Source organism: Coffea arabica, chromosome 7e, assembly GCF_036785885.1.
Source record: "Coffea arabica cultivar ET-39 chromosome 7e, Coffea Arabica ET-39 HiFi, whole genome shotgun sequence".
In the NCBI taxonomy this organism is placed as follows: domain Eukaryota; kingdom Viridiplantae; phylum Streptophyta; class Magnoliopsida; order Gentianales; family Rubiaceae; genus Coffea; species Coffea arabica.
In genome coordinates this window covers 16,882,563-16,904,260 of record NC_092323.1, presented here as the reverse complement: position 1 = coordinate 16,904,260, position 21,698 = coordinate 16,882,563, and the positions used below count along the sequence as shown (strand labels likewise).

Here is a 21,698-nt window from a genome sequence, read left to right as displayed (position 1 = left end):
CCAAAATTGAACTACACCTAGTTGAACACTTGGGGATTGTATCTAGCTAAAAAGGGAGAGCTTTTCACGGTTCATTTTGAAGTAAGGAGGGGCCGAAAATTCTGTCTTGTTCACCAATACAAGTAAGTGACGATCAATCCTCAAATTCTTAGCCTATGGAAGTTGATTTACACTTATGAGTTTAGATATTCATGTGGGTGGCTTGTTATTGTTGAAAAATTTTGAATGTGGGCTCTATGAACTCCCACTCTTGGGTTGATGGCTGATATGATGTTTGATGATGGATTTAATGTTGATTTAGTGCTAAAATTGGTAGATTAATGGTGCATAACTAGTATAAACTTCAAGGAGTGCATGGTTGAAAAATTTTCAATTCTCCCCCTGTTATGATCGTGCCTCTTTATGCAGAATTTTGAGGTTTTAATGACTTGTATATGATGTTTATATGTTGTATAGATGGTGTATAAAGTTTCATCGAAAAATATTGAGGTTTAGTTGGTCAAATGGATTAATCTCACGAAACTATCAAACCTGGAAAATTTTCTCGTAATGCTCAGACAGCCTTCTTGTTTCGGCCATAACTCTGTGTTCTGATATCGAAATCAAGTGCCGTCAGTGGCATTTGAAACTAGACATTCCCAACTTTTCAACAGTATAAAATGCAACTCCTAATTCCACCCGAGTACCCTGTACCAACCGTTTAAAGATGACTATCCTGTTTCTCTGTTTTCCTGGAATGAAGTTCGAAAGCTACAACTTGAGTGTTTTGTGATCAAAATACGAAACCTGCCCTATTCTTGAAAACCCTAAATTTTGAACAGAATTGATGCTAGACTTGGTGTGGACTTGCCAATTGAATTTGTTGGAGTTAAAAAACTTACCAAATGTACCATGAATGTTCCTTAGGCTTATCCTACACAAATGAACCATGTTTGAAGGATTTTCCTTGGCCAAATGTTTGGAATGGAAAACAAAAAGCTCAAGGCAGTTTTGCCTTAGGATTTTTCGAAACTTTGGTTGTTTGGTTGACTACCTTTCCGAAATTATTTTTTCATGAAATTTGGTAGAGGGACAACCCTTATACGGTAATATTATACTGCTAATTATGGTGTTATTCCGAGGCCGTTTCATGGCTCAAATAAATTACCAAAATTCATGACTCGAGTTTGGAAAATTCGTATTTCACAAGAGAATTTTGGTAATTTTGAGTTGCCGTATCTTAGTGCTCAAAACTCCGTTTTTCGTTCTACTTATTTTGTTGTAAACTTGGATTGCAACTCTAGTAGAGTTCCAAATTTCAAAAACTAGTTCCAATCAAGTGAATTTTGTCAAAATTTCAAATTTGGTCAAAAACCAACCTAAATCTGCCTTATGAACCAAAATAGCGACTTTGAGCTCATTTTTGAATATTTTCCATTTGAAATCTTAGAAAAGTGCATTCTAGAAACTTTTAGTACCTTGGAAGAAGTTTCCAATGGTACCAAGTTTTCCAATTTTCGACATGTGAAATGTGAGATACGATTTTTTCAAATTATCATATCAAAAACTGAAATTTTCCGCACTTCAAGGAAATGAAGTTTTTTTCAAGTACTCCTTATTTCTTCGATAGTACTTGAACGTTTATGCTTGATTTTCAAGACAAAAGACTCGATTGCACTTATATTTTAAGAAACCCCACTTGAATCTCGATTTACTAGTTATTGAGGTTCATTATCATGAAATTTCCCCTAGATTGTACTCGTGCACGATCTTCCTTGATAATTGGGATGTGTGAATGATAATTCACTATTATTTCCTCAGGGGCACACGAGAACCTTCAAGAGGATCCCACAGTGAACGCCTAAAGTTCCGGGGGACATTTCTTCCTCATTGCTTATATTGGTGAGTGTCAAGTGTGTGAATTATGTGAAATATCTGTAAATTGATAAGTGTTATATAAATTTGGACTTTTAAACCTTTGAGTCGAGTGTGTACTTTATCGTACTCGTCTTCATTTAAACGAAGTGAAATTGAGTTAGTGAAGTGAAGTGCTTACTTGTTTAAGTAATTGGTTAAGTGAATATATGTGAAGTGCTTAAGTGATTATTTATGCTGTGATTGCATAAGTCGTTGGAGTGAATTTTCTCGATACAAAAGTGTAAAAGTAGGGGACGCCCAAACTCTCTTATTGGCTAGCCTTGGACTCGAGTCAGCAGGGGCTTGGTCGAACTCCTCAATGAACCATGAGATTTCATAAGTTCGACCTATTGAGAGATCTTGCTTGGCATACTCGCTGAAATATCGCCTCATAAATGTATTGCAGATCCGGTGTGGTATGTAAGGTTGAGAAGGGGAAGTGTAAGTGATGTTTCTACGGATTAAACCTACCCGGTTGACGGAGTGTCAACGCATGGAGGTTCATGATCGTGTAAGTGGAAAATTGCTCCTGAGAGCTCCCATATCCTTGAATTGTTTCTGTTTACTTTTCAGTAAAGTGCTCTTTATTGAATGGTTATTGTTGTAAATTGATCAATTTGGGGGTGTTACTTGAACTACGTGCATGTATGTGTGTTCTTGGCCTCATGAGCGTTTTGCTCACCCTGTAGATTTGTTTTCCTTAACAGGATTTATGCTTGGAGTGAAATTCGGAGGAATTTCTCTTTTGTGTACTCATATAATAGGGTTCCAACTCTTTTGTCTAAACTTTTGGGATATTGTATATTTTTGGGTTGTATTATGAAAACCGATGTAAGGATTGGATGATTGTTATATTTCGTTAAACTTGAACGCTTCCGTACTAATTGTATTTATCTTTTCTAGTTGTTGATTTCTAGCACCGCTATAAGCTTGAATGGTGTTTGCTTGAGTCCTGGCGAGAGTTGGGCAGGCGTCCTGCGAATACCCTTTGGTTCGCCTTAGGGAGAAGTGGTGGCGTCACAATTTCAGACACTACTTGGTACTTTCTTGAGTTTTAAATGATACTTGTCTACTAAAACTAATTTGACAAAATTGAAGTTTAAAATCTGAATTCTCAAAATCGTGTGGTGAAAGTATTAGGTACTATGTGATTCGTGATGTAAACCCCTAATTCATCATTCTTCTTTGCAGCAGACCATGCAATCTATGTTCTGTTGAATATGTGAAACTCATTATTAATAAAAGTTTGTCAAAATAAATTTCTTGCCCTAGTTCTATTTCTGTTCACATAAAATAAGGACTACAAATCGAATTAATTTCACATAGTAAAAAATATCACAAATAATATGATGAGGGATTTTTCATGCGAGAAAACTTGAGTCTCTTCCAAGTAAAAGTTTTCAAAAGCATAAAATGGATCAAACAACATACAACTACTGTAGATTGAGATTGTTCTACAACACTTTTTGGGATTCTAAGATAACCAAACTCTCATTGTTCAAAAAATGAATTTCCCAATAGCCAAACCAAAAGATAAATAATGACAAACTGCCATAGTCGAACAAAGATGATACCATCTAGAGGTGACAATTTGTTCTAAATCCTAATGGGTTATCCATGCCCAAAGAGACTTTGGACGAAATGGATATTGTAATTTGATATTGGGTTTAAAATGGGACATATCCCAATCGTACCCATTAATTGATGGGAAATATTGGAAAAATACTTGTGTATCCATTGGGCCCAAATATCTTCCCAAAAATTCCGACCTGGTCAACTCCTCTCCCTTGTCATCTCCGACCTCCGCAGCTCCCTCAACCATTCCTCCACCTCCCTTTCTTCCTCCGCTCACCCACGGCTACTCCCTCAACTTTTGTCAATTATATCTCGTATTCTGTTCATGCCACATCCCGGTAGGTATTTCATCCTCATATCCCTTCCTTCCTAATTTACTCCTCGATTTTCTTGTTTATATTAGGGTTTTTTTTTTATAATTTGTTTCTTTCCCTTTGATACAATAATTGATTTTTTGCCTGCTGTCAATTGGTTGTTTCCTATTTGATGTAGTGGGAATTGTTGTGAAGGATGAGAAAGCTAGACTTGGAACGGGGAAACAATTTGTGTAGCAGATGAATGCTTATGTTCCATATGCGAATGCATGATATAGTTTAATATAAAGGTTCACATCTTCAGCCAAAGCTAAAGAATGGCCTAAATGGGTTCCAATAACCAAAAACTTTGGTTTGGTTGATTATTTGAAATAATTTTTTTTTTAAAAAAATATTGTAGAGTGTAAATCATTCTAGAGTGTAAAATGAATTCATGAAAATATAAATTCACAATAAGACTAAAAGAAATTTAATAAATAAAAAATATTAAAGTTATTTAAAAAATAAAAAATGAATTAAAGGAAAAAAATATGTAGAAAATAGATTTAGATATTGGGTGGGATCAATCTAAACCCATCCCAAAATGACAAGTTAGTCCAAAAACACATATGGGTAAGGTTGGACCCAAATTCATATAACTCGGTTCTATCCAAACCCAAGCAAATCCAGTCCATTTTGCCACCTCTAATACCATCTCTTATTTGCATAAAAAATGATGAAGAACAAATCAACTGCTAAAAAACATATAACAAGTTGCTTCTTGAAATTATAAATATGCAATTGTTTAATTGAAAGGAAAAGTTACAATTTTTTTGAGTTGACCAGTAATAATCCAATTAAAGAATCATACTCGTAAAATATATTAATTTCTGCACTATTGAATTTGTTCTGGACCACGGCATGCAGCAAAGTTTTGTCTATTTAGCATAGTAAATATACAAAGAATGTTGGGAGAATCAAATCAAATCTATATAATATAATTTCTAGGAGAGGACGACTGCAGATGGGCATAAAAAATAATAATATGCATATTGTTGTATTATTATGGAAATCATTTAATGGAATCAAAGTGTTAATGATATGCATATTGTGTATTACTACGGATTTTTTTAAATATATTTGCCCATTAGGTCTGATTGGATTGAAGTTTTTGGGAAAGTTTTTTGGGAATAATACTATTGCATTTTTTGAGATTTGATGCGTATAAGATAAAATTATAGTTGAAAAAATAAAAAGATGATTAAAAAACGTGTTTACGATGTAACGAAATTTTTTTTGAAAAAAAAAAATCTCAATCCGAACAGGCCAGACGGTCTGGTTTTAAACCAAACTAGTACAAGGAAATAACAAAAACCCAAACCCATAGTACAGTTCTTTTCTTTTTTTTTTTGTTTTTATTCAGTTGGAATTTCGATTTCAAAATGCAACCAAACACCTCTGTATTGGGTCAATAAATATCAGTGTAAGAACAGGGATCAAGTTCAAAATATTCAAAGAACAATATGAATCAATTAAGGGATAATTTCCGAAACCTCCCCTGAGGTTTTTAAAAAAAATCACTAACCTCCCTTAAAACTAATTTTCTTGTGACAAATTAGCCCAATACAAGAAAATTAATAATAAAAAATGGTTTTAAAAGTGAGAAGAATATTTCATACCAAAAGTGCCCCTCAACTTATTACTAGTTTGTTGACTTGGAATCAAAGGGAAAATTAGTTAAGAATGGAAAATAAAAACTATAGTTCGAAAGTGCCAGTGTAAGTGAGGCAAATTATAACACTAAATTGTGCCCAATAAAATTCAGTAACAATGGCTCACAAAATCAAAGAATTGGAGAGAAAATTTTATTAATTTAGAATCAATATTTACACGTAGAATTCCTAAATTCTTAGTACTCAAATTTGGAAGATTTTGAATAAGAATTGGACAAGAAAAATATGGTCTCTTCAATGAAAAATAACATAATAAATAAAAATATAAAATATGCTAAAATATGTTTTTTTGAATTATTTCTTGCACTTATGAAGTCCATTATTTCACATTGCTAAGAAATTTCCATCATATGTAACAAAAAATGACAACTCTCAGGCAATGTTTGAATGAATAGAAAGGAAATGACTTTAATGGAAAAATAAGTAAAACAAAGTGGAGAAAATAATTTTTAACAATATTGTTGGAATTAAATATACAAAGAAAAAATAAATATTTTGGAAAAGAAGGAAAGAAAAGATTATATGTAGTAACTACTCTTTATCCATAACTTAAAAAATCTAATTTTAAACATATTTTAACAATTTATTTTTTTTGTGTATTTTCATATTCATCTTGTTATTCTTATAAAAATTTATGAAATAATAATATCTCAATAGGAATTTTAATCTCTTTTAGGGGGAAGAAATTACAGGAACCACTAAAATTTAGAAAAAGAATTTTAAAATGTTAACGACTATCAATATAAAATTTGGTATTCAAGATTTTCAAATTTTTTTATACTTGAAATTATGGTAGTACAAGTGGCTCAATTGTTTCTCTCCATATAACTATGTAACATTTCCTAAGTTGTAGGGGTAATAAAATCATTTAACCATCAATGAGGTAAGCATTGGGTTTCAATTGATTGACAGAGGAGATAAGTGATATTTTAAAAACCTTGAAGAGGATAGTGATTGAGTGACAAGGGAGATAAATGATATTTTAAAAACCTTAGGGGAGGACAATGAAATTATTAGGAACCTCAGGAGAGGTTTCTGAAATTATAACGTCAATTAATTAGAATGAGGTTGCATCGGTCTCTAATCAAGAGCAGAAGAGACACGTGATTTTATTTATTTATTTATTTTGGTGTATGGATCATAGATGTCTTATTTTGGGATAATTTCAAAAACTTCTCTTGAAATTTCTCATCATATCACTTAATACTCCTTAGGTTTTGAAAATCTTACTTACCTCCCTTGAATTGGCATTTTATAACATTTTAGCCTCTTTCGAGGAAATGTAAGAAAGATAATTTTTTATTTCAATAATACCCTTATGTTATCCTACTTATGAAGCTTATAACAATGATTAAAAAAATAAGGTTAAAAAGTAGAAAAATAAAAATATGAGCCGTTATAAATGCAATAACGAGTAATTTTGTAGATATATAGCAACTATTACCTAGTATAATTAATGATGCTTTAACAAAAACAATCATAGTATACTCCTAGATATATATTTCATCATTATATCATATTTTGATTAATTTTTTAATTCTTGACTTATTTATAATTTTTTTTTGTATAAGCAGAATTTATGTTACAAACCACATATGTGAAGAGATTATTTTAATTTTCAGTACAACTTAAATTACATCATATATTAAAACATATTTCCTAAAAAAAAATTCTTTACTTCCTCATAATTGTTGTAAGAAATTTTTTAAGGTGTTAATTACTTACCAAAATCCTGCTAAAATGGTTGACTTTAACCAGATTCAATTTACTAATTTACCTCGATACAGAGAAATATGGATCATTATTGAATAGCCTTTTTTTTAAAAGTAGGAGATTTTGAACTCAAGACCTCTAGTATACAACTCCGCTCACTTTACCACACGATCCAAACATCCTCTCTATTAAATAGTGATTTGGTTTTTTTTATCTATATTTTTTGGTTTAAAAATTCTCATTTTTGTTTTTGCTTTTTGGTTCAATAGTTATTAAAAGTGCAAGGTTAGTGTTGTCAATTTGTGACCTTTGATAGGGATATTTAGATTTGTCATGCTGATAAGAGAAGCAAGAGAGATTTTAAAACTTTCAAGGGATCTAAGTGATATTATGAGAAAGCACAAGGGACGTTTTCAGAATTATCCCCTTATATTTGGGTTTTATGAGAAAGCTTTCAGATTTGTGGCCAGCTTTCGAGATTCCTAACCCAATTTTTTGTAAAAAAAAAAATTTCATTAATCTATCTATACTAGATTAAAGCATTAATATGATTTGGTGATTTAGAGGTTTAATTTTTTCTTTTCAACAATGCTCTTGCTGTAAACTCTTATAACAATGTCTTGTTATTAGAGTGGAATTAGTGTGACATGTGGAATTTTTAACCTTGAAATTGGGGTTCTTCAATTAACAACATCTATTAATGACCTTAACAAAGGGCGGGAGATAGACATTCAATAGATTTAAGATTTCTAACCCTTTTAAAAATGTAAACTAAGAGTACAAATTAACAAAGTGTAGTAGTTTGCTTACCCCTCCCTCCCAAAAAAAAAAGAGGGTATTAGTTCACTACTAAAAGTCTAAAAGCATAGTAACGAAATAATTCAAACACATGCCAAGAGTGAAAGATAAAATAGAATTTTAAGTATGAAATTTGAAATCTTGTGTAGTTTCATATTTAATAAAATTGTTATTTATTGATCATATTATTATATATTGATCATTAGTTTTAAATATATTGACCTATATAGTGGTTAAAGGTACATGTGTTTGGTGTCCTAAGGATAAACAATATTAAGTAGGCATGGACTTATTTTTTCAGCAAAAAATGTAAAATTCTTCTACAAAGTGTTTCAATTCATGTGGTGGTTTAAAGTTTAAAAATTTTAATGATGAGCTAACCATTTTTTGTTTATTTATGCTTGTCGTGAGTGTCATAAGTGCATCAAGTAGGAATAGACAATTAGTTAATGTAATGTATCTAATAACTAGGACATTATAGTGATTATATATGCACTAAACTGAACAAATGGAGGTAAGAATTTCAATACAAGAACCCAACTCTTATCTTTTTTTATCTTGCAAGCCAAAGGATGCTTTTAAAAACAAATTCATATGGATTAGATGCTTTTAAAAGTATTTTTCAAAAAATTTACTGCTACAGTTTATTTGAAAATTTTCACTTTAGATTGTCTGTTTGAATTAGGTATTTTTGGAGATATAGTTTGGGGTGTTTTTACAATTTAAAATTTTATTAGGATATTATTAAAAAATTTATTATTTCTTATCACAACCATCTGTCACTGCCACCACCTCTTTCTCACTCTCTCCTCCCCTTCCTTCCTCCTCTCCCCTCCCATCTCACACAACCCCCGCCCCTCCATTCTTCCTAGTTTGGTCACGGCTAGCAATTAGACATCGGATTAGATTTGGCTGCAGTGGCCGCAACCATATAGCAAGATTTCCAAGAAGGAACGGGGTTGCGAGGGAGGAGAGGGAGAAGAGAGAGGAAGAGGAAGCAAGAAGAGGAAGAGGAAGGAAGGGAGGTGGTGGTGTAGGGAAGGAAATGAGGGGAAGGGTGGTGACAGTGGTTGGTGGTGGTGGGTGGTGACAGGTAAGAGAAGAGAAAGGGGTAGTAGGGGTTGTTTTATTTTATTATCATTTTTTGTTTGTATAGATTGACGATTTTTTCATAAATAAGTTTTTCAAATATATAGTCAAACTATAAAACACTACAAAAAATACTCTCAAAAATACCTAATCCATACAAATTTCAAATACAACTAACAACAAAATAAAAATAAAATAAAAACCTATCACTTCTATCTTTTTCCATCCATCATCTACCACTACCATCGCACGTCACCACCCATCACGACCTCTTGGAGGCACGTATAAGCAAGTGGGGTCAAGACTTTGAAAAATTAGTTCTTAGCTTTAGGAAATTTGAAAAATTTTAAAGATGCATCTGATTTGACCTCATTATATTTTATTAAATTCTCTTTCCTATATATATATTGACCCCAAAAAATTGAAAATTCATAATTCTTACCATCACAATAATTTTGAATTTATTTCAAATTATCTATGGAAGTTAGTTTGAGAATAATTGATCTAAAATTTTGAAACACAAGTGATGAACTTTCTTGAGTAGAGCGAGAAAATTAATTCTTCAAATCAATTTTTTTTAAACTACAAAGTCTTCAAAAATAAGAATTATTCAAGTGGATGGTAAACTTTTTGTTTATAATATGAAATTAAGTTATTATGATTTCTATTTATAATAGGGTAAAGATAAATTTTATAAAAGAAACTTGTAGAAGATAAAATTGATGGTGATTCGCAAATTATTTTAAAAAATTCAAGAGGTTCAGTTACTTACATTGAAAAAGAAGCATTTAACAAAACTGATAATGAATTGATTTTGCAACATTTTTAAAAAATATTCGTAGGGTATAATTATAACATGTATATAATGTTAGTAGTTTTATTTTTTAAAAAATAAATTTTACTGTACTAAATTTTGACCCCACTTACTGTGGGGTCTTAGCTCCACCATGGCGCCACCATTGCCTCCCCTCCCCTTCCTCTCCTTCTCCCTCTCCATCCTTCTCTCTTCTCCCTTTTCTTTCACCTTCTTTTTCCTATTCTCCTCTTCCCTTGCGATCCCATCCCTTTCCTCCATTTTTCTGGCTTGTATGAGCTCAACAAGAAGAAGAGAGGAAAAGGAAAAGGGAGGAGGGAGGAGGGAGGGGGAGGGAGAGGGGCGGTGGTGGTAGCAGTGGAGGATGGAGAGGGAAAGGGGTGATAAAGGCGGTGGTGTGAAGTGTTTTTCTTTTTATTTTAAAAAAACTTCATTAAAATTTTAAATTCTAAAAATATTTTAAAATATATTCTTAAAAATATCTAATACTCCAAGCACATCTAACCACTTGGGGTAAAAGTTTTTTCGTATGTCGTTACAATAAAACTTTTAGAAAACACTCCAAAAACACTTAATTCATACGTAGCGTCTGACAAAAATGACGCTCAATTTCTTGTTTTTAGTTTTAACATGCTGGTAGGATTATGGAACGAGAGTCTATGTATAGAAGTTGATACATCATACAAGTGCATCGGACAGAGGCACAAAATGAGTTGTCCCTCAAAATAATCTCGAGGCTAAAATCTAAAAGGGAAAATCGTTCAAAACGTTTCTCACATTTTGTAAAATGACTTTTTTCGTCTCTTACTTTTAAAAGTGTACTTTTACATCTTTTACAAATTCACATTGATCAAATTTGGTCCCTATTTAGGTTTTCGACTAGTTTTTGGCCGGAATTCATCACATGCAAGGCATGTAATCATTTTTTAGGGGCAAAATTATCAAATTAAAATTTACATAATCCATCTATAGTCCCTTACATTTTCACAAAATGAATCATTTCGTCCCTTACATTTCACAAAATAAATTTTTTCATCTCTCAGATTTCTCAAAATGAATTTTTTTATCTCTCATTGACCACGTGTACGAATAGTTTTTATTTTTTTTAATTCATGAATATATCTATTTGATTTCATATAAACAACACAAATAATATGTAATATATCTCTATTTGATTTCACCTAAACAGATCGATATATACATGGGTTTAAATCTAATAATTTTGTTTTAAACCTATATATATATATGTGATTTCACCATGTGAATCTATTCAATATTTGTAGTCTTTTCTATTTTATTAATAATTCATTTATTGAATTGTTTAATAAGAGTATCTAATTAATCGGTGTTAATTCGAATTCTATAGTCATGCTAACAAATTGCAGTTTAAATTTGAAATTTTTACTCGCTACTTTTAAGACCAATAGTTGAATTTCTTACCTTATGATTATTTTAAAATTTGAAAGTGTCAATTACTTACTTCTTTTTGTCATACTTTTTCTTTGTTTATTTTTTCTGTCTAAATTTAATTCGATATAAACACTTGATAATGTTTAGAATTAAATGTTTTCTTTGTTTTCAATTTTCGAGTAAAAGGAATGAATATGAGTGAAAAACTAACGACTTTTTTAAACCCCTGTATATATCTATTTTAATTTCACATAAACAGTATGTTTAGGCGAAAATTAAATAGAGATATATTACATGCTATTCGTATTGTCCAGGTGAGATCAAATAGATATATAAATTAGTTTTAAAAAAAGTTATTCATACACATGAACAATGAGAAATGAAAAAATTTATTTTGTAATATATGAGGGATGAAAAATTCATTTTGTGAAATGTGAGAGACTATGGATTGAATTATGTAATTTTGATTTGATAATTTTACCCTTAAAAAGTGATCACGTGCAAGCCACGTGATGGATTCCGACAAAAAATTAGCCGGAAACCTAGATAGGAATTAAATTTAATTAATATGAATTTGTAAGGGACGTAAAAGTATACTTTTAAAAGTAAAGGATGAAAAAAATTATTTTACAAAATATGGGAAACATTTTGAACATTTTCCCAATCTAAAACAAGAATTAAAAATAAACAGACATTTGTGGAATGCGTCTAGGGGGTTTAATTGCAGCCCCCAGCCCAGCAAAAATAAACAACAAAGGGGAAACTAAAATTAAAAAAAAAAACGCAGATCAGTGACGTCAGTCTTAGCAACGTCAGAAAACCAGGACGGCGTCGCCACCCCTCACCGGATTCCGCCTCGATCACTGCTGAAGGTCTATTCTTTCCTCTATTCCAAGCTATAATTTCGGCTGCTTTATTTGTGCATATGAAATATATGGGAAGTTCAGGTGTTTTGTCGAAATTTTGGGTCTAATACATTTTTCTTCTTTTCACTTTACTGGTACGTTGATAGTTAATATTGAATTTTGCTGCTGCTTTTGTGCTAATTACATGTGAAAATTTTTGGGTTCTACTCTGTCTACATTCCTGTGAAGATTGTCAATAGGAATTTTGCGCAATAGCCGTTTGTAGAAATTCCCGAAGGAAATATCAAAACGAAAGAGATGAAGGAATTCATGTTCCTTTTGTTTGATTACTGTGGGACCTGTGTGTGTTGCTAGTGTGAAAATGGTTAAAGTCCAGCTAGTCCAACGATGGCCTGATTCTGACTTGAGGAATCAAATAATGAAGAAGAAGAATCAGAGATGCTGGATATCTGATCCGAGGAAGAAGTTGATATTTCTCAAAATTGCCTTCAAAATTTTCTTGTTTAGCTTATTGTCACGTCTAACCCCCAATAGTTCTAATTTTCATTCAAATTGAGACCTCATAGGTTATTTGTATGGTCTAATAAAACGCCAATCTCCTCCACTAAACAGGGTTCTTTGGTAACTTAAGCTTCTGATGGAGGATGAATTGATCATTTAATAAATGGGAATAAAATTTTGTTTTCTTTTTTTTTTGCGGATTTTTTTTGTTTTTTTGGGGGGGGGGGGGGTTGCAACTAACCCAAAAAAAAAAGGTTTTGCATGCGATTGTAAAAGAAGAAAGAAAAAAAGAAAACACAGACGCATCCAAAAGAGAAGGAAAGAATCAGGGACAAAAGTAGTTTGTCAGCATTGTTTAAATGCATAACTGAAACACCAGTGAAGTAGTTTCTCTGCTTTGTCTGATGTGTTTTGGCCTCTTTTGAGTGGAATATCATTTTTCCCTTCTTTAAGTACTTGCCTTTGAAGTGTTTATGAAAATGCCGAAATATGTAAAACAGTTGCAAGCTGTGGTTTCTTTTCTTAGGTCCACACTGTTGTGCGTTGCTATGCTAATTTTTGCTATGCTAATTGGAGTTTGGAACTAAATATGAGTAATTGTGGTTTGAATTGATTGATTTTTGAGCAATTCTGGCTGTTAGATATCAGTTCATGGCTTCCATTAATGGGTTGATTAAACTTTTGGGGTTTTGCTTTTGGTTAATTTTGCCTTTAATTTGAGCTCAAGTACTACTAGAGTGGGATTTGAATCCTAAGACAAGTACTTGGGGAGCTCAAGGTTGACTGTGAGTATCCCTGTTTGGGGCTGACAAGCTTGATGAGCAGATAATCGAGTTAGGAGGTGTTAAGTTTTGTCTGGGTAGTATGATTTTCTTACACTTTTTGGTTTTGATTTCACCTTATTGTTGCAGCTGCAAGGTGATTGCATTAGTGATAATTCTTTTGATTGATTGTTTCTCTTACATCCCGATTGTGTAAACTATGAAATGTCTTTTTAAGCTATACTACTTTTTCTAATACTCAGTAAAGCTCATATGTTTTCTTCAAAGGTTTAAGTAAAAGTAGCAAGCTCCCATTCATCATTTACAATACCATCTGGAAATCTAGAAACTTCTGCTTAGGAGTATGTATATGAAATTTCTTTGATCTTGAACTTTGAAACTGCGAAAGAAAAATCAGAGACATCGAATCGATACTGCTTCAAGTTGATATTTGCACAATTATGTGTATTTATGCACTGAAATATGCTTCCTTTTGGCTTGTAAAGGCATTTATAATTTACTTCTAACTATCATATACATTGACTTAAAGGTAAATAAGGTTATTCTGATCAACAAGCATTGACACATGTAGGAATTTCTATGGGTTTGAGCAAAACAGAGATCAATTTGAGGAGGTTACTGGCAGCTGCCCCACAGCAACAGAATCAGGCAAAGCTCATACATGTATGTGTAAAGACCTCTCAAGTCCAACTGTGTATTGGGTAATGACTTTTTGTGCTGTGTTACTGTGTTACTTTGTTATCTTCTGTCCTTTAGCAGAAAAGATATTTCTTGTTCCCTTTTCTACTTCATATTAGATATTGATTTTAAATAATTCAGTGAGCCAAAATTTGTTTAAATCTTATAACTGATTGAGGCGCTTTTGGGCTTTAACTATTTGTTTTTTAAAATCTTTTGTTCATTATTGTCTCTTGGTGTCCAGTATGTTGCCACGTTACGAGAGCAACTGGAGCAATTGGCTGAAGAGAAGACTAACGAAGGATTACCAAGGTCTTTATGCAATGTTCTATTTTATGTTTTTTCCCTATAAAGGTTTTATTTTTAATAGGAAAACAGAGACATGAAAAGAAACGTTTTAACCATTTTGAGCACAGCTGGTCAAAATTTATCTGAAGAAAGTGGGGGTGGACTCGTTGCAGGAAAGATACATACAAACAGCACAAGTTATTTGCTTTGTTATGCTCATACTTTGTTAGATGCAAGTATTCATGGTCCCCTAACCTATGGACCATGGAACTTCAATTGGATTTTATCTTTTATTGGAAATAGCATAGACCTCTAAATGGCAGAGCATAGGTCAGGGTTCAAAATTTCCTAATGAATCTCGACACACAACAAATCTTCCACTCAACTATTTCCTTATCTAGAAATAAAGCTTTTCCTTACTCTGCTTTTGCTGCTTTTTGAACAGGATTTCAAAAGCTAGGCTGACTGAGTATTCTAACCAAATTGAAGTTATTGCTGCCAGATTAGCTACCCCTGAGGTGGAGGTGAGTTACTGATCATTTTTTGGTTTCAATAGTTTAAAGAGTGTATACAAGTTTGTATGCTTAAAAAAATTGTCTGGCAATTTGTAGATATTGTAGCAGATTGATACTATGTGTTTAAAGAGTGTATACAAGTTTGTATGCTTAAAAAAATCGTCTGGCAATTTGTAGATATTGTAGCAGATTGATACTATGTTGTTGGGCATGTCAATTAAATTAAAAAAGAAAGCACTGGTAGGTTAAGTCACTTGAGTAATAGGATAAATAATGTTACTTTTTCTTCAGGTTTACTCTAAATGTAGTGTTTTATGAAATAACAGTATCATCCTCTAGCATAGCACTTAGATGGGTGCGTGCTGTTTACTTTGGTTCTGTCCCTTTTCCCCTACTTGTTTTTTTCTTTGCCTTTTCCTTTTGTTCCTTCTTTCATTATTTTCTTCTGCATTTGAGGTTTATCTACAGGACCCCATCAAGCTGAAACATCACTAACCACTCCATAAACATACTTATCTTGACAGGTAAGGCACATCAATGTAATAGTGGCATAGTTATTTTCAGTCCTTCAAAATTGATATATAAGAAATATTCCGCTCAAATTAGAAACTTCTCATACAGCACATTATTTTGGCTACAATCTCCAAAAACTATGCCATTTCAGCCATAATTCCTCAATGAAAAGATGTATAATCCAATTTTTTATTAAGTCTCTTGTCAATCAACTCTTAAAAATGTGCTGGAATGGAAATTGCCACTTGGCAGAGGATGTGACAGGGGAAGCCGAAGGTGAGGGGGCTTAAAAGACTGGAGGAAAGAAATTAGTTTGCAAGTTTCTCCTATTTCTAATCCTTTAGAGTTTGATCTGTAAACTTGTTTGCCTACCATTGACCTTGTGTGGTGTTACATAATACTTCTTTCCAAGCAATTAGATCTGCATCAATGTTTGGCAGTTTACAATACCACATTTGTTGGTGTAATTCTTCGATGATTTTTCTGACAAATAATCTGTAAGAAAGTAATCTTGAGGCATGCCGTATTGCATGGTTGGGCATAGGTATGCCATCTTTCTATATCCTATCTTCCTTGGCCTGGTGTCTTTTTACTGAGCGTGTATGGGTCTCAGATTAGTTTGGACAAAGAGTTCCTTGAATAGTGTATGAAGCATTTCTGGGTTGGCTGGTTTTCATGAGAACTTAGTTTGTCTATTTGTTTGTTGAACTGGTTTGAGAAAAATAAATGTTAAATAGTTAGAATTTGTTAAATTTAAATACATGAATCTTTTCATTTTCTACTTATCATTGAAAAGGAAGGTTAATCCATTTTCTTTTTCAACTCTATTGGCAAGAGGAAAATAAATTCCTGTTTGCAGCTAGCTTGCCATCATTGAACTAGGACCAGTTTTTACTTGGATGTTGCATTGCAGATAAAGTGGCTCTCCATGGGAACTTTTGGTACCATATTTCTGCATGTTGTTAGCTCAATCTTGTATCTCTGATAAAAGCAATTTTATTCTTTTCCAAACACCACCTTGTTTTGAGCATCATCATTAAGGTCTTCCTTAGGAGAACGGATGGAAGTAGTTCCCTGTTGTAACATGTAGTTTTGTTACTGATTGGGTGTGTGGAATTTTAGCTTCCTGAACCTTATGGTGTGTTGCTTCAGTAGATTGATTTTTTTTTTTTTTGGGCAAAATTCAGTCTATAGTGGAAGTAACCGAGGACCATTCTCTTGGAACTTCTGTCACTGATGCAGCTAAAGCCAGGGAAAGTGTTCAATCCCCAAGAGGATTAAGGAGGAGATTTGGGTAAGCACTCATGCAAATTTGGGTATCTGTTGTTGTATGCTTGCTTCTTGGTATTTGTAAGTTCAATTTTGAATTTTGCAGGCCCCAGTCTATTACTGAAGATGGGTCTCATGATACTGTAGAATCCGAGCAATCAACGCCAGTCAAATTGGATGCTTCTTCACAAACACATATTCAGAAACACAGGTATTGTTTAGATACCAATGTAGTAAAGTTTCTGCCTGAAAAAATGCTCCTGATAGCCATATAAGCTTACTGGAACTAGAAGGTCTGGTTTGGACTTGGTGTTCGAATTAGTAGGTTATAAACTCCCAATAGCATCCTTTATATAAATTACATATGACAGGACCAAAGGAAAACCACTTCTGCTAGGTGTGGTTGGAGAGGATGAATGGATTTCTTGTCAGACCTTGTTTGTGTCTGTGTCTTTTCCTTAATTAATTAAGAAAGTTGATTAAAACAACTTTTTTTAAGCAAAACTTTCTTGGTTCGTAAACAAATATAGTATTTAATTATCCTAAAATTTAGTTGAATGTTGAAATACTCAAGGAAACATGCAAATTTACAAAATCAGAATCCGTCTGTCTAGAATCTTGTCCCTTAAACACAATGCATGTTCATGGACACATATCAGAAGCACAACTGACTATCAAAAGTCATCAATAAAAGGGTCAAAGAAACAAGATAAATGAAATAGACACTTGAAATTTGCTAATGAGCATGATAATCAAAACGAAGGACTAGAGAAAAGGAATATATGTCTTTATTACAAAAATGCGAAAATGAAACTTTTTTGCTGAAATTTATTCCAATATGAGATTGTGAAACTAGACTTTCCAGTTGAATAACTCATAATTTATTAATAATGTAATACAAAAAAAAGTGGTACCAAATTTCAGTGAGGCCAACATTTCTTGACTTGAATATTAGATAATAGAATCAATTTTTTTGTACCTTGATATATATCATCTTCTTGCTTCCCCCCCCCCCAAAAAAAAAAAAAATGTCTATGACAGGGGTAAACTTGAGCTATTCTGGTTTATTAGCCTTATGCTTGAGTTGTCCCCGAGTTCGTTAGGACTTTTTAATTGATGTAAACTAAGAAAAAAGGGAGAGAAAAAAAATACTCTTCTTCATCTCATTCTTGGACTACACAATATACAAATATATATACACAAGTGGATACTATAATCATACTATTACCTAATTAATATATGATACTATAATCACATGATACTATAATCATATGATACTATAATCAATCAAATCTAATCTTTCCTAATATTTACAATATCAAATCTTTCCATAATATCAGATTACATATCTTCAACACTCCCCCTCAAGATGAAGCATAGATGTTAATCATGCCCATCTTGCCACAAATGTAATCAATTCTCGGACCATTTAGAGGCTTAGTGAAGATATCAGCTAACTGTTCTCCAGTTCTCACATGACTGGTGCAAATGGCACTTGGGGTGGTGCCCTTAGCACGATTAAACTCACTTAACTCCACTATATTTATAACCACCAAAATGAGATATTTCTTTATAAAAGTTTTGATGTGGGATACAATGACATACTCAACAAATCTCCACCTTGGCGTGTATCCAACATCGGTAAATAGTAGACAAATATCAAACAAGCTCCACCTTCTCCGTAAAAGTCCCAACGGATCTCAACGAACCACAAAAGTCCCAACGAACCACAACGAGCCACCAACGGACCAAGATGCAAAGGCTCAACAGGTCCCAACGGGTCAAATCTCACAAAAGGTTCAACAGATCCCAACGGGTTAAAAATCACGAACATTGTAATCTTGTCCCACCTTCTTCTCAAAAGTGACTCAATAGGTTCACGACCTAAAAGTGACTCAATAGGGTCACGACCTAAAAGTGACTCAATAGGGTCACATCAAAAGACATACTAATAACAGAGCCTGAAGCTCTGATACCATGTAAACTAAGAAAAAAGGGAGAGAAAAAATGCTCTTCTTCATCTCATTCTTGGACTACACAATATACAAATATATATACACAAGTGGATACTATAATCATATGATACTATAATCATACTATTACCTAATTAATATATGATACTATAATCACATGATACTATAATCAATCAAATCAAATCTTTCCTAATATTTACAATATCAAATCTTTCCATAATATCAGATTACATATCTTCAACAGTGAGGAAGAGAATGCACCATAGGCGCCCTTCTTCCTCCTTGCTGTTCTCTAGCAGATTATGCTGAGATTATGCTTTTACAGGAAGCTTCAAGAGGATTTAACTGATGAAATGGTTCACTTGGCACGGCAACTCAAAGAAAGTAGTCTGTTGATGAATCAATCTGTCAAAAACACTGAGAAAGTAAGTTATATTGCTTTCACACTGGCAACATAAAATATTCAACATGTTTTTGTGAACGGGGTCCAAGTTTCTATGTGTGAGTTTGTTCTTTTTGGGTTAGAAACAAGGTTTACTACATTGGCATTTTCTTCAAGTAATACATTTAGCTGACACACAGAATCATACATGCTCATGCTTCTTTCTTCTTCCAGTTTTGTTCACCCAGTATGATGCATAGAGGAAATGTTATGCTGTCTTGCTGATTTTGTGCATATTCAGTCCATTAAGATTGAAATGATTTAGTTATTTTCAGTGTTTTTCCTGTTCCCAATCTTGTAAAAGATTTATTAGGTAGCTTTTAGTGTAGGTTGCTTCTTGAATGTTCTATAACTATGCTGATGGGGTTTAACTAGTTTGTCAATGATAACTTGGTAGTTACAGCTTGATTGTTTGTTCTGTTGTTAACTATTCCCGGTAACTTTTCCTGAAAATAATGGTCTTACCAAAAGGCATAGTCTGATCTCCTTATAGTAGTAAATATGTCAGAAAATGATGGACTTACATCAGTTAAATGGACGCACCCCTTTTGTTTCTCTTGCTGGATTTTGCTAGGTTCATTATTCTTCTCTCAACAGAAGAGCTTTGAGCTCCATAATTAGGTAAATAGAGAAGTAAAGTCCGCTGCTAGGAAGTGATGTGTCATCACCAAAAAGGTGCTGATGTTTATTCCGATTTAGAATGATGAGGGATGATCTCCTAAGCCAAACATTGCAACAGCATTACCCACACCCCACTTTTAATTTTGTTTATGTTGGAGGGAGTTTGAATCCTGGTCCTTGGTGCCACTAATCTTCAAGTAGTTTTTGGGAATTAAGACCTATTTTGAATTCTGTCATGCAGATTCTTTGTGTTGTAGATGCTTCAAATTGTTTGCTAAGTGCCATTTATAACTGTCATTATGTGAGCTGTTCAATTTTAGGTGCAATCGAGTTGCATCTTTGGGTTAAGACCGGTGCCTTTTATAATTTTGGCCATCTGAGCTGTTCAATTTTAGAGCAATCCTGTTGTATCTTTATGTTATGGATATAGCTATGTCACTTGTGTAATTTTTGCTTAGTGCTATGAGCTTGCAATTTTTGTTCCAGTGTTTCTCTTCATTTACTGGGCCGGTATAGATGATCTCTGTGGTTTAAATGAGCTGTTGCTTTGAAAATGTTATAACTGATGCTAAAAGATTTGCTTTAGGAATGAGTTCATGGTAGGAGGAGAGATAGATCTCCTTTGTGTCCTTGCAGGATCTGCAAGTTGTAGTTATGCTCATTTGTAAAGGCTTTGTTCTGTTTCATAGAAAACATGAGCAGACAAAGGAATAGGGAATTTGATAGTGCTAATTTACATTTCAGGAATCACATTCACTTATTTTACGAAGAACTTCACTGGCAAAGGAAAATATAAAGAAACTATGAAGATAATTTTGAAATTGATATGTGGGAGCCTACAGGCATTTTCCTGTTTGCTTCAGCTTTTGCAAAGATGAATACAGAAAATGTGAAATGATATTAGGTGTTCACAACATTAGAAGGATGTTTTTGTTCTGAAAATTTGATTGATTAAAGCCTTTCTCAGTTGCACCTCATGGTCTGCATATTAATATTGGCTTTTCTTAGCTTAAGATAAGCTAAGGGCAGAAGTTAAGAGCAAATGATAACACCTTAAAGCAGCATTTAACGTGAGACAAAAAAAGACTTGTAGTGAGCTTATTTCAAGCAACTAAAAAAAAAAAGCAACTGAGAAAAGGTGCCGCAGTTAATGTATAATGGCATTTCATCACCATCGGAGCTAGAATTTAGTACTTATATTGCCTCCAAAAGCATTTACTAGCTTGCCCATCTGAGAAGGTTGCAAAATGTAACCACTTGATTCATCATGTCTGCATTAGAGCTCCTGTTTTGGATTGAAGATATTCTGTTGTATTTTCTGGAACCCTTTTTCTCTCTTTCTGGGTTGGTTGCTGCTTTGCATTTGTAGTTTGTGACGACATTTTCAGAATTTCGGTTTCCCAGGTTTCTTTTTTTATTTTAGGGGTTTGTCATGTTGACTGATATATATATAATTTGTTGAGTGCAGCTACTTGATTCGACAGAAAGAGCAGTTGAACATAGTTTAGCCAGCACAGGGCATGCTAATACTCGGGCCGCAGGCGTGTTTTCCCAGAGTTCCAAGACCTCGTGTTTCACATGGCTCCTGATGTTTGTCATGACTCTTATCTTCGTAATGGTCGTGCTGCTTATCCGCGTTACCTAGTGCAGGTGTTGAACGAGCTATTGATATAAGCTATGTTTTGCTCTTGGGGTTTATAGATTAATAAATGAGTCTCCAGTGTTCAATCGGTCATGATGCGTTTGTTTTACTCTGAAGCTGTGACGGTATACTGGTTTTGTACAATGCACACTACAGGTTAGTTAGAAATTGGCATTGCGTTTACCATAAATATCATGTATAAAATGTTACTCTCCTTTTAGAAACAGCATTCATTTTTAATACAGGGCCGAAAGATTTCTTAATCAAAGGCTTTTTTCCTCTCTAAA

At 33.2% G+C, this 21,698-nt stretch overlaps 1 protein-coding gene across 2 annotated transcripts; it reads left to right on the top strand.

The window, feature by feature from the left end:
• Positions 1–12,035: 12,035 nt before the first annotated feature.
• Positions 12,036–21,698, top strand: LOC113702464 (uncharacterized). Of its 2 annotated transcripts, none has more exons than XM_027223693.2 (8): positions 12,036–12,193; positions 14,042–14,133; positions 14,393–14,460; positions 14,882–14,960; positions 16,652–16,758; positions 16,840–16,944; positions 19,032–19,131; positions 21,238–21,698. In XM_027223693.2, exons 2-8 carry the CDS (start codon positions 14,050–14,052, stop codon positions 21,412–21,414), a joined length of 720 nt encoding a protein of 239 aa, XP_027079494.1. In that variant the 5' UTR covers positions 12,036–12,193; positions 14,042–14,049; the 3' UTR covers positions 21,415–21,698. The 2 variants fall into 2 exon arrangements, with proteins under 2 accessions (XP_027079494.1, XP_027079495.1); XM_027223694.2 differs by having other exon boundaries at positions 12,072–12,193; positions 14,042–14,171.

Coding starts and splice junctions, on each gene's coding strand:
- LOC113702464 (XM_027223693.2), top strand. CDS start 14,050: ATGGGTTTGAGCAAAACAGAGATCAATTTGAGGAGGTTACTGGCAGCT. Junction 14,961..16,651: donor TAGCTACCCCTGAGGTGGAG/GTGAGTTACTGA, acceptor GGCAAAATTCAG/TCTATAGTGGAAGTAACCGA. Junction 19,132..21,237: donor CTGTCAAAAACACTGAGAAA/GTAAGTTATATT, acceptor TGTTGAGTGCAG/CTACTTGATTCGACAGAAAG.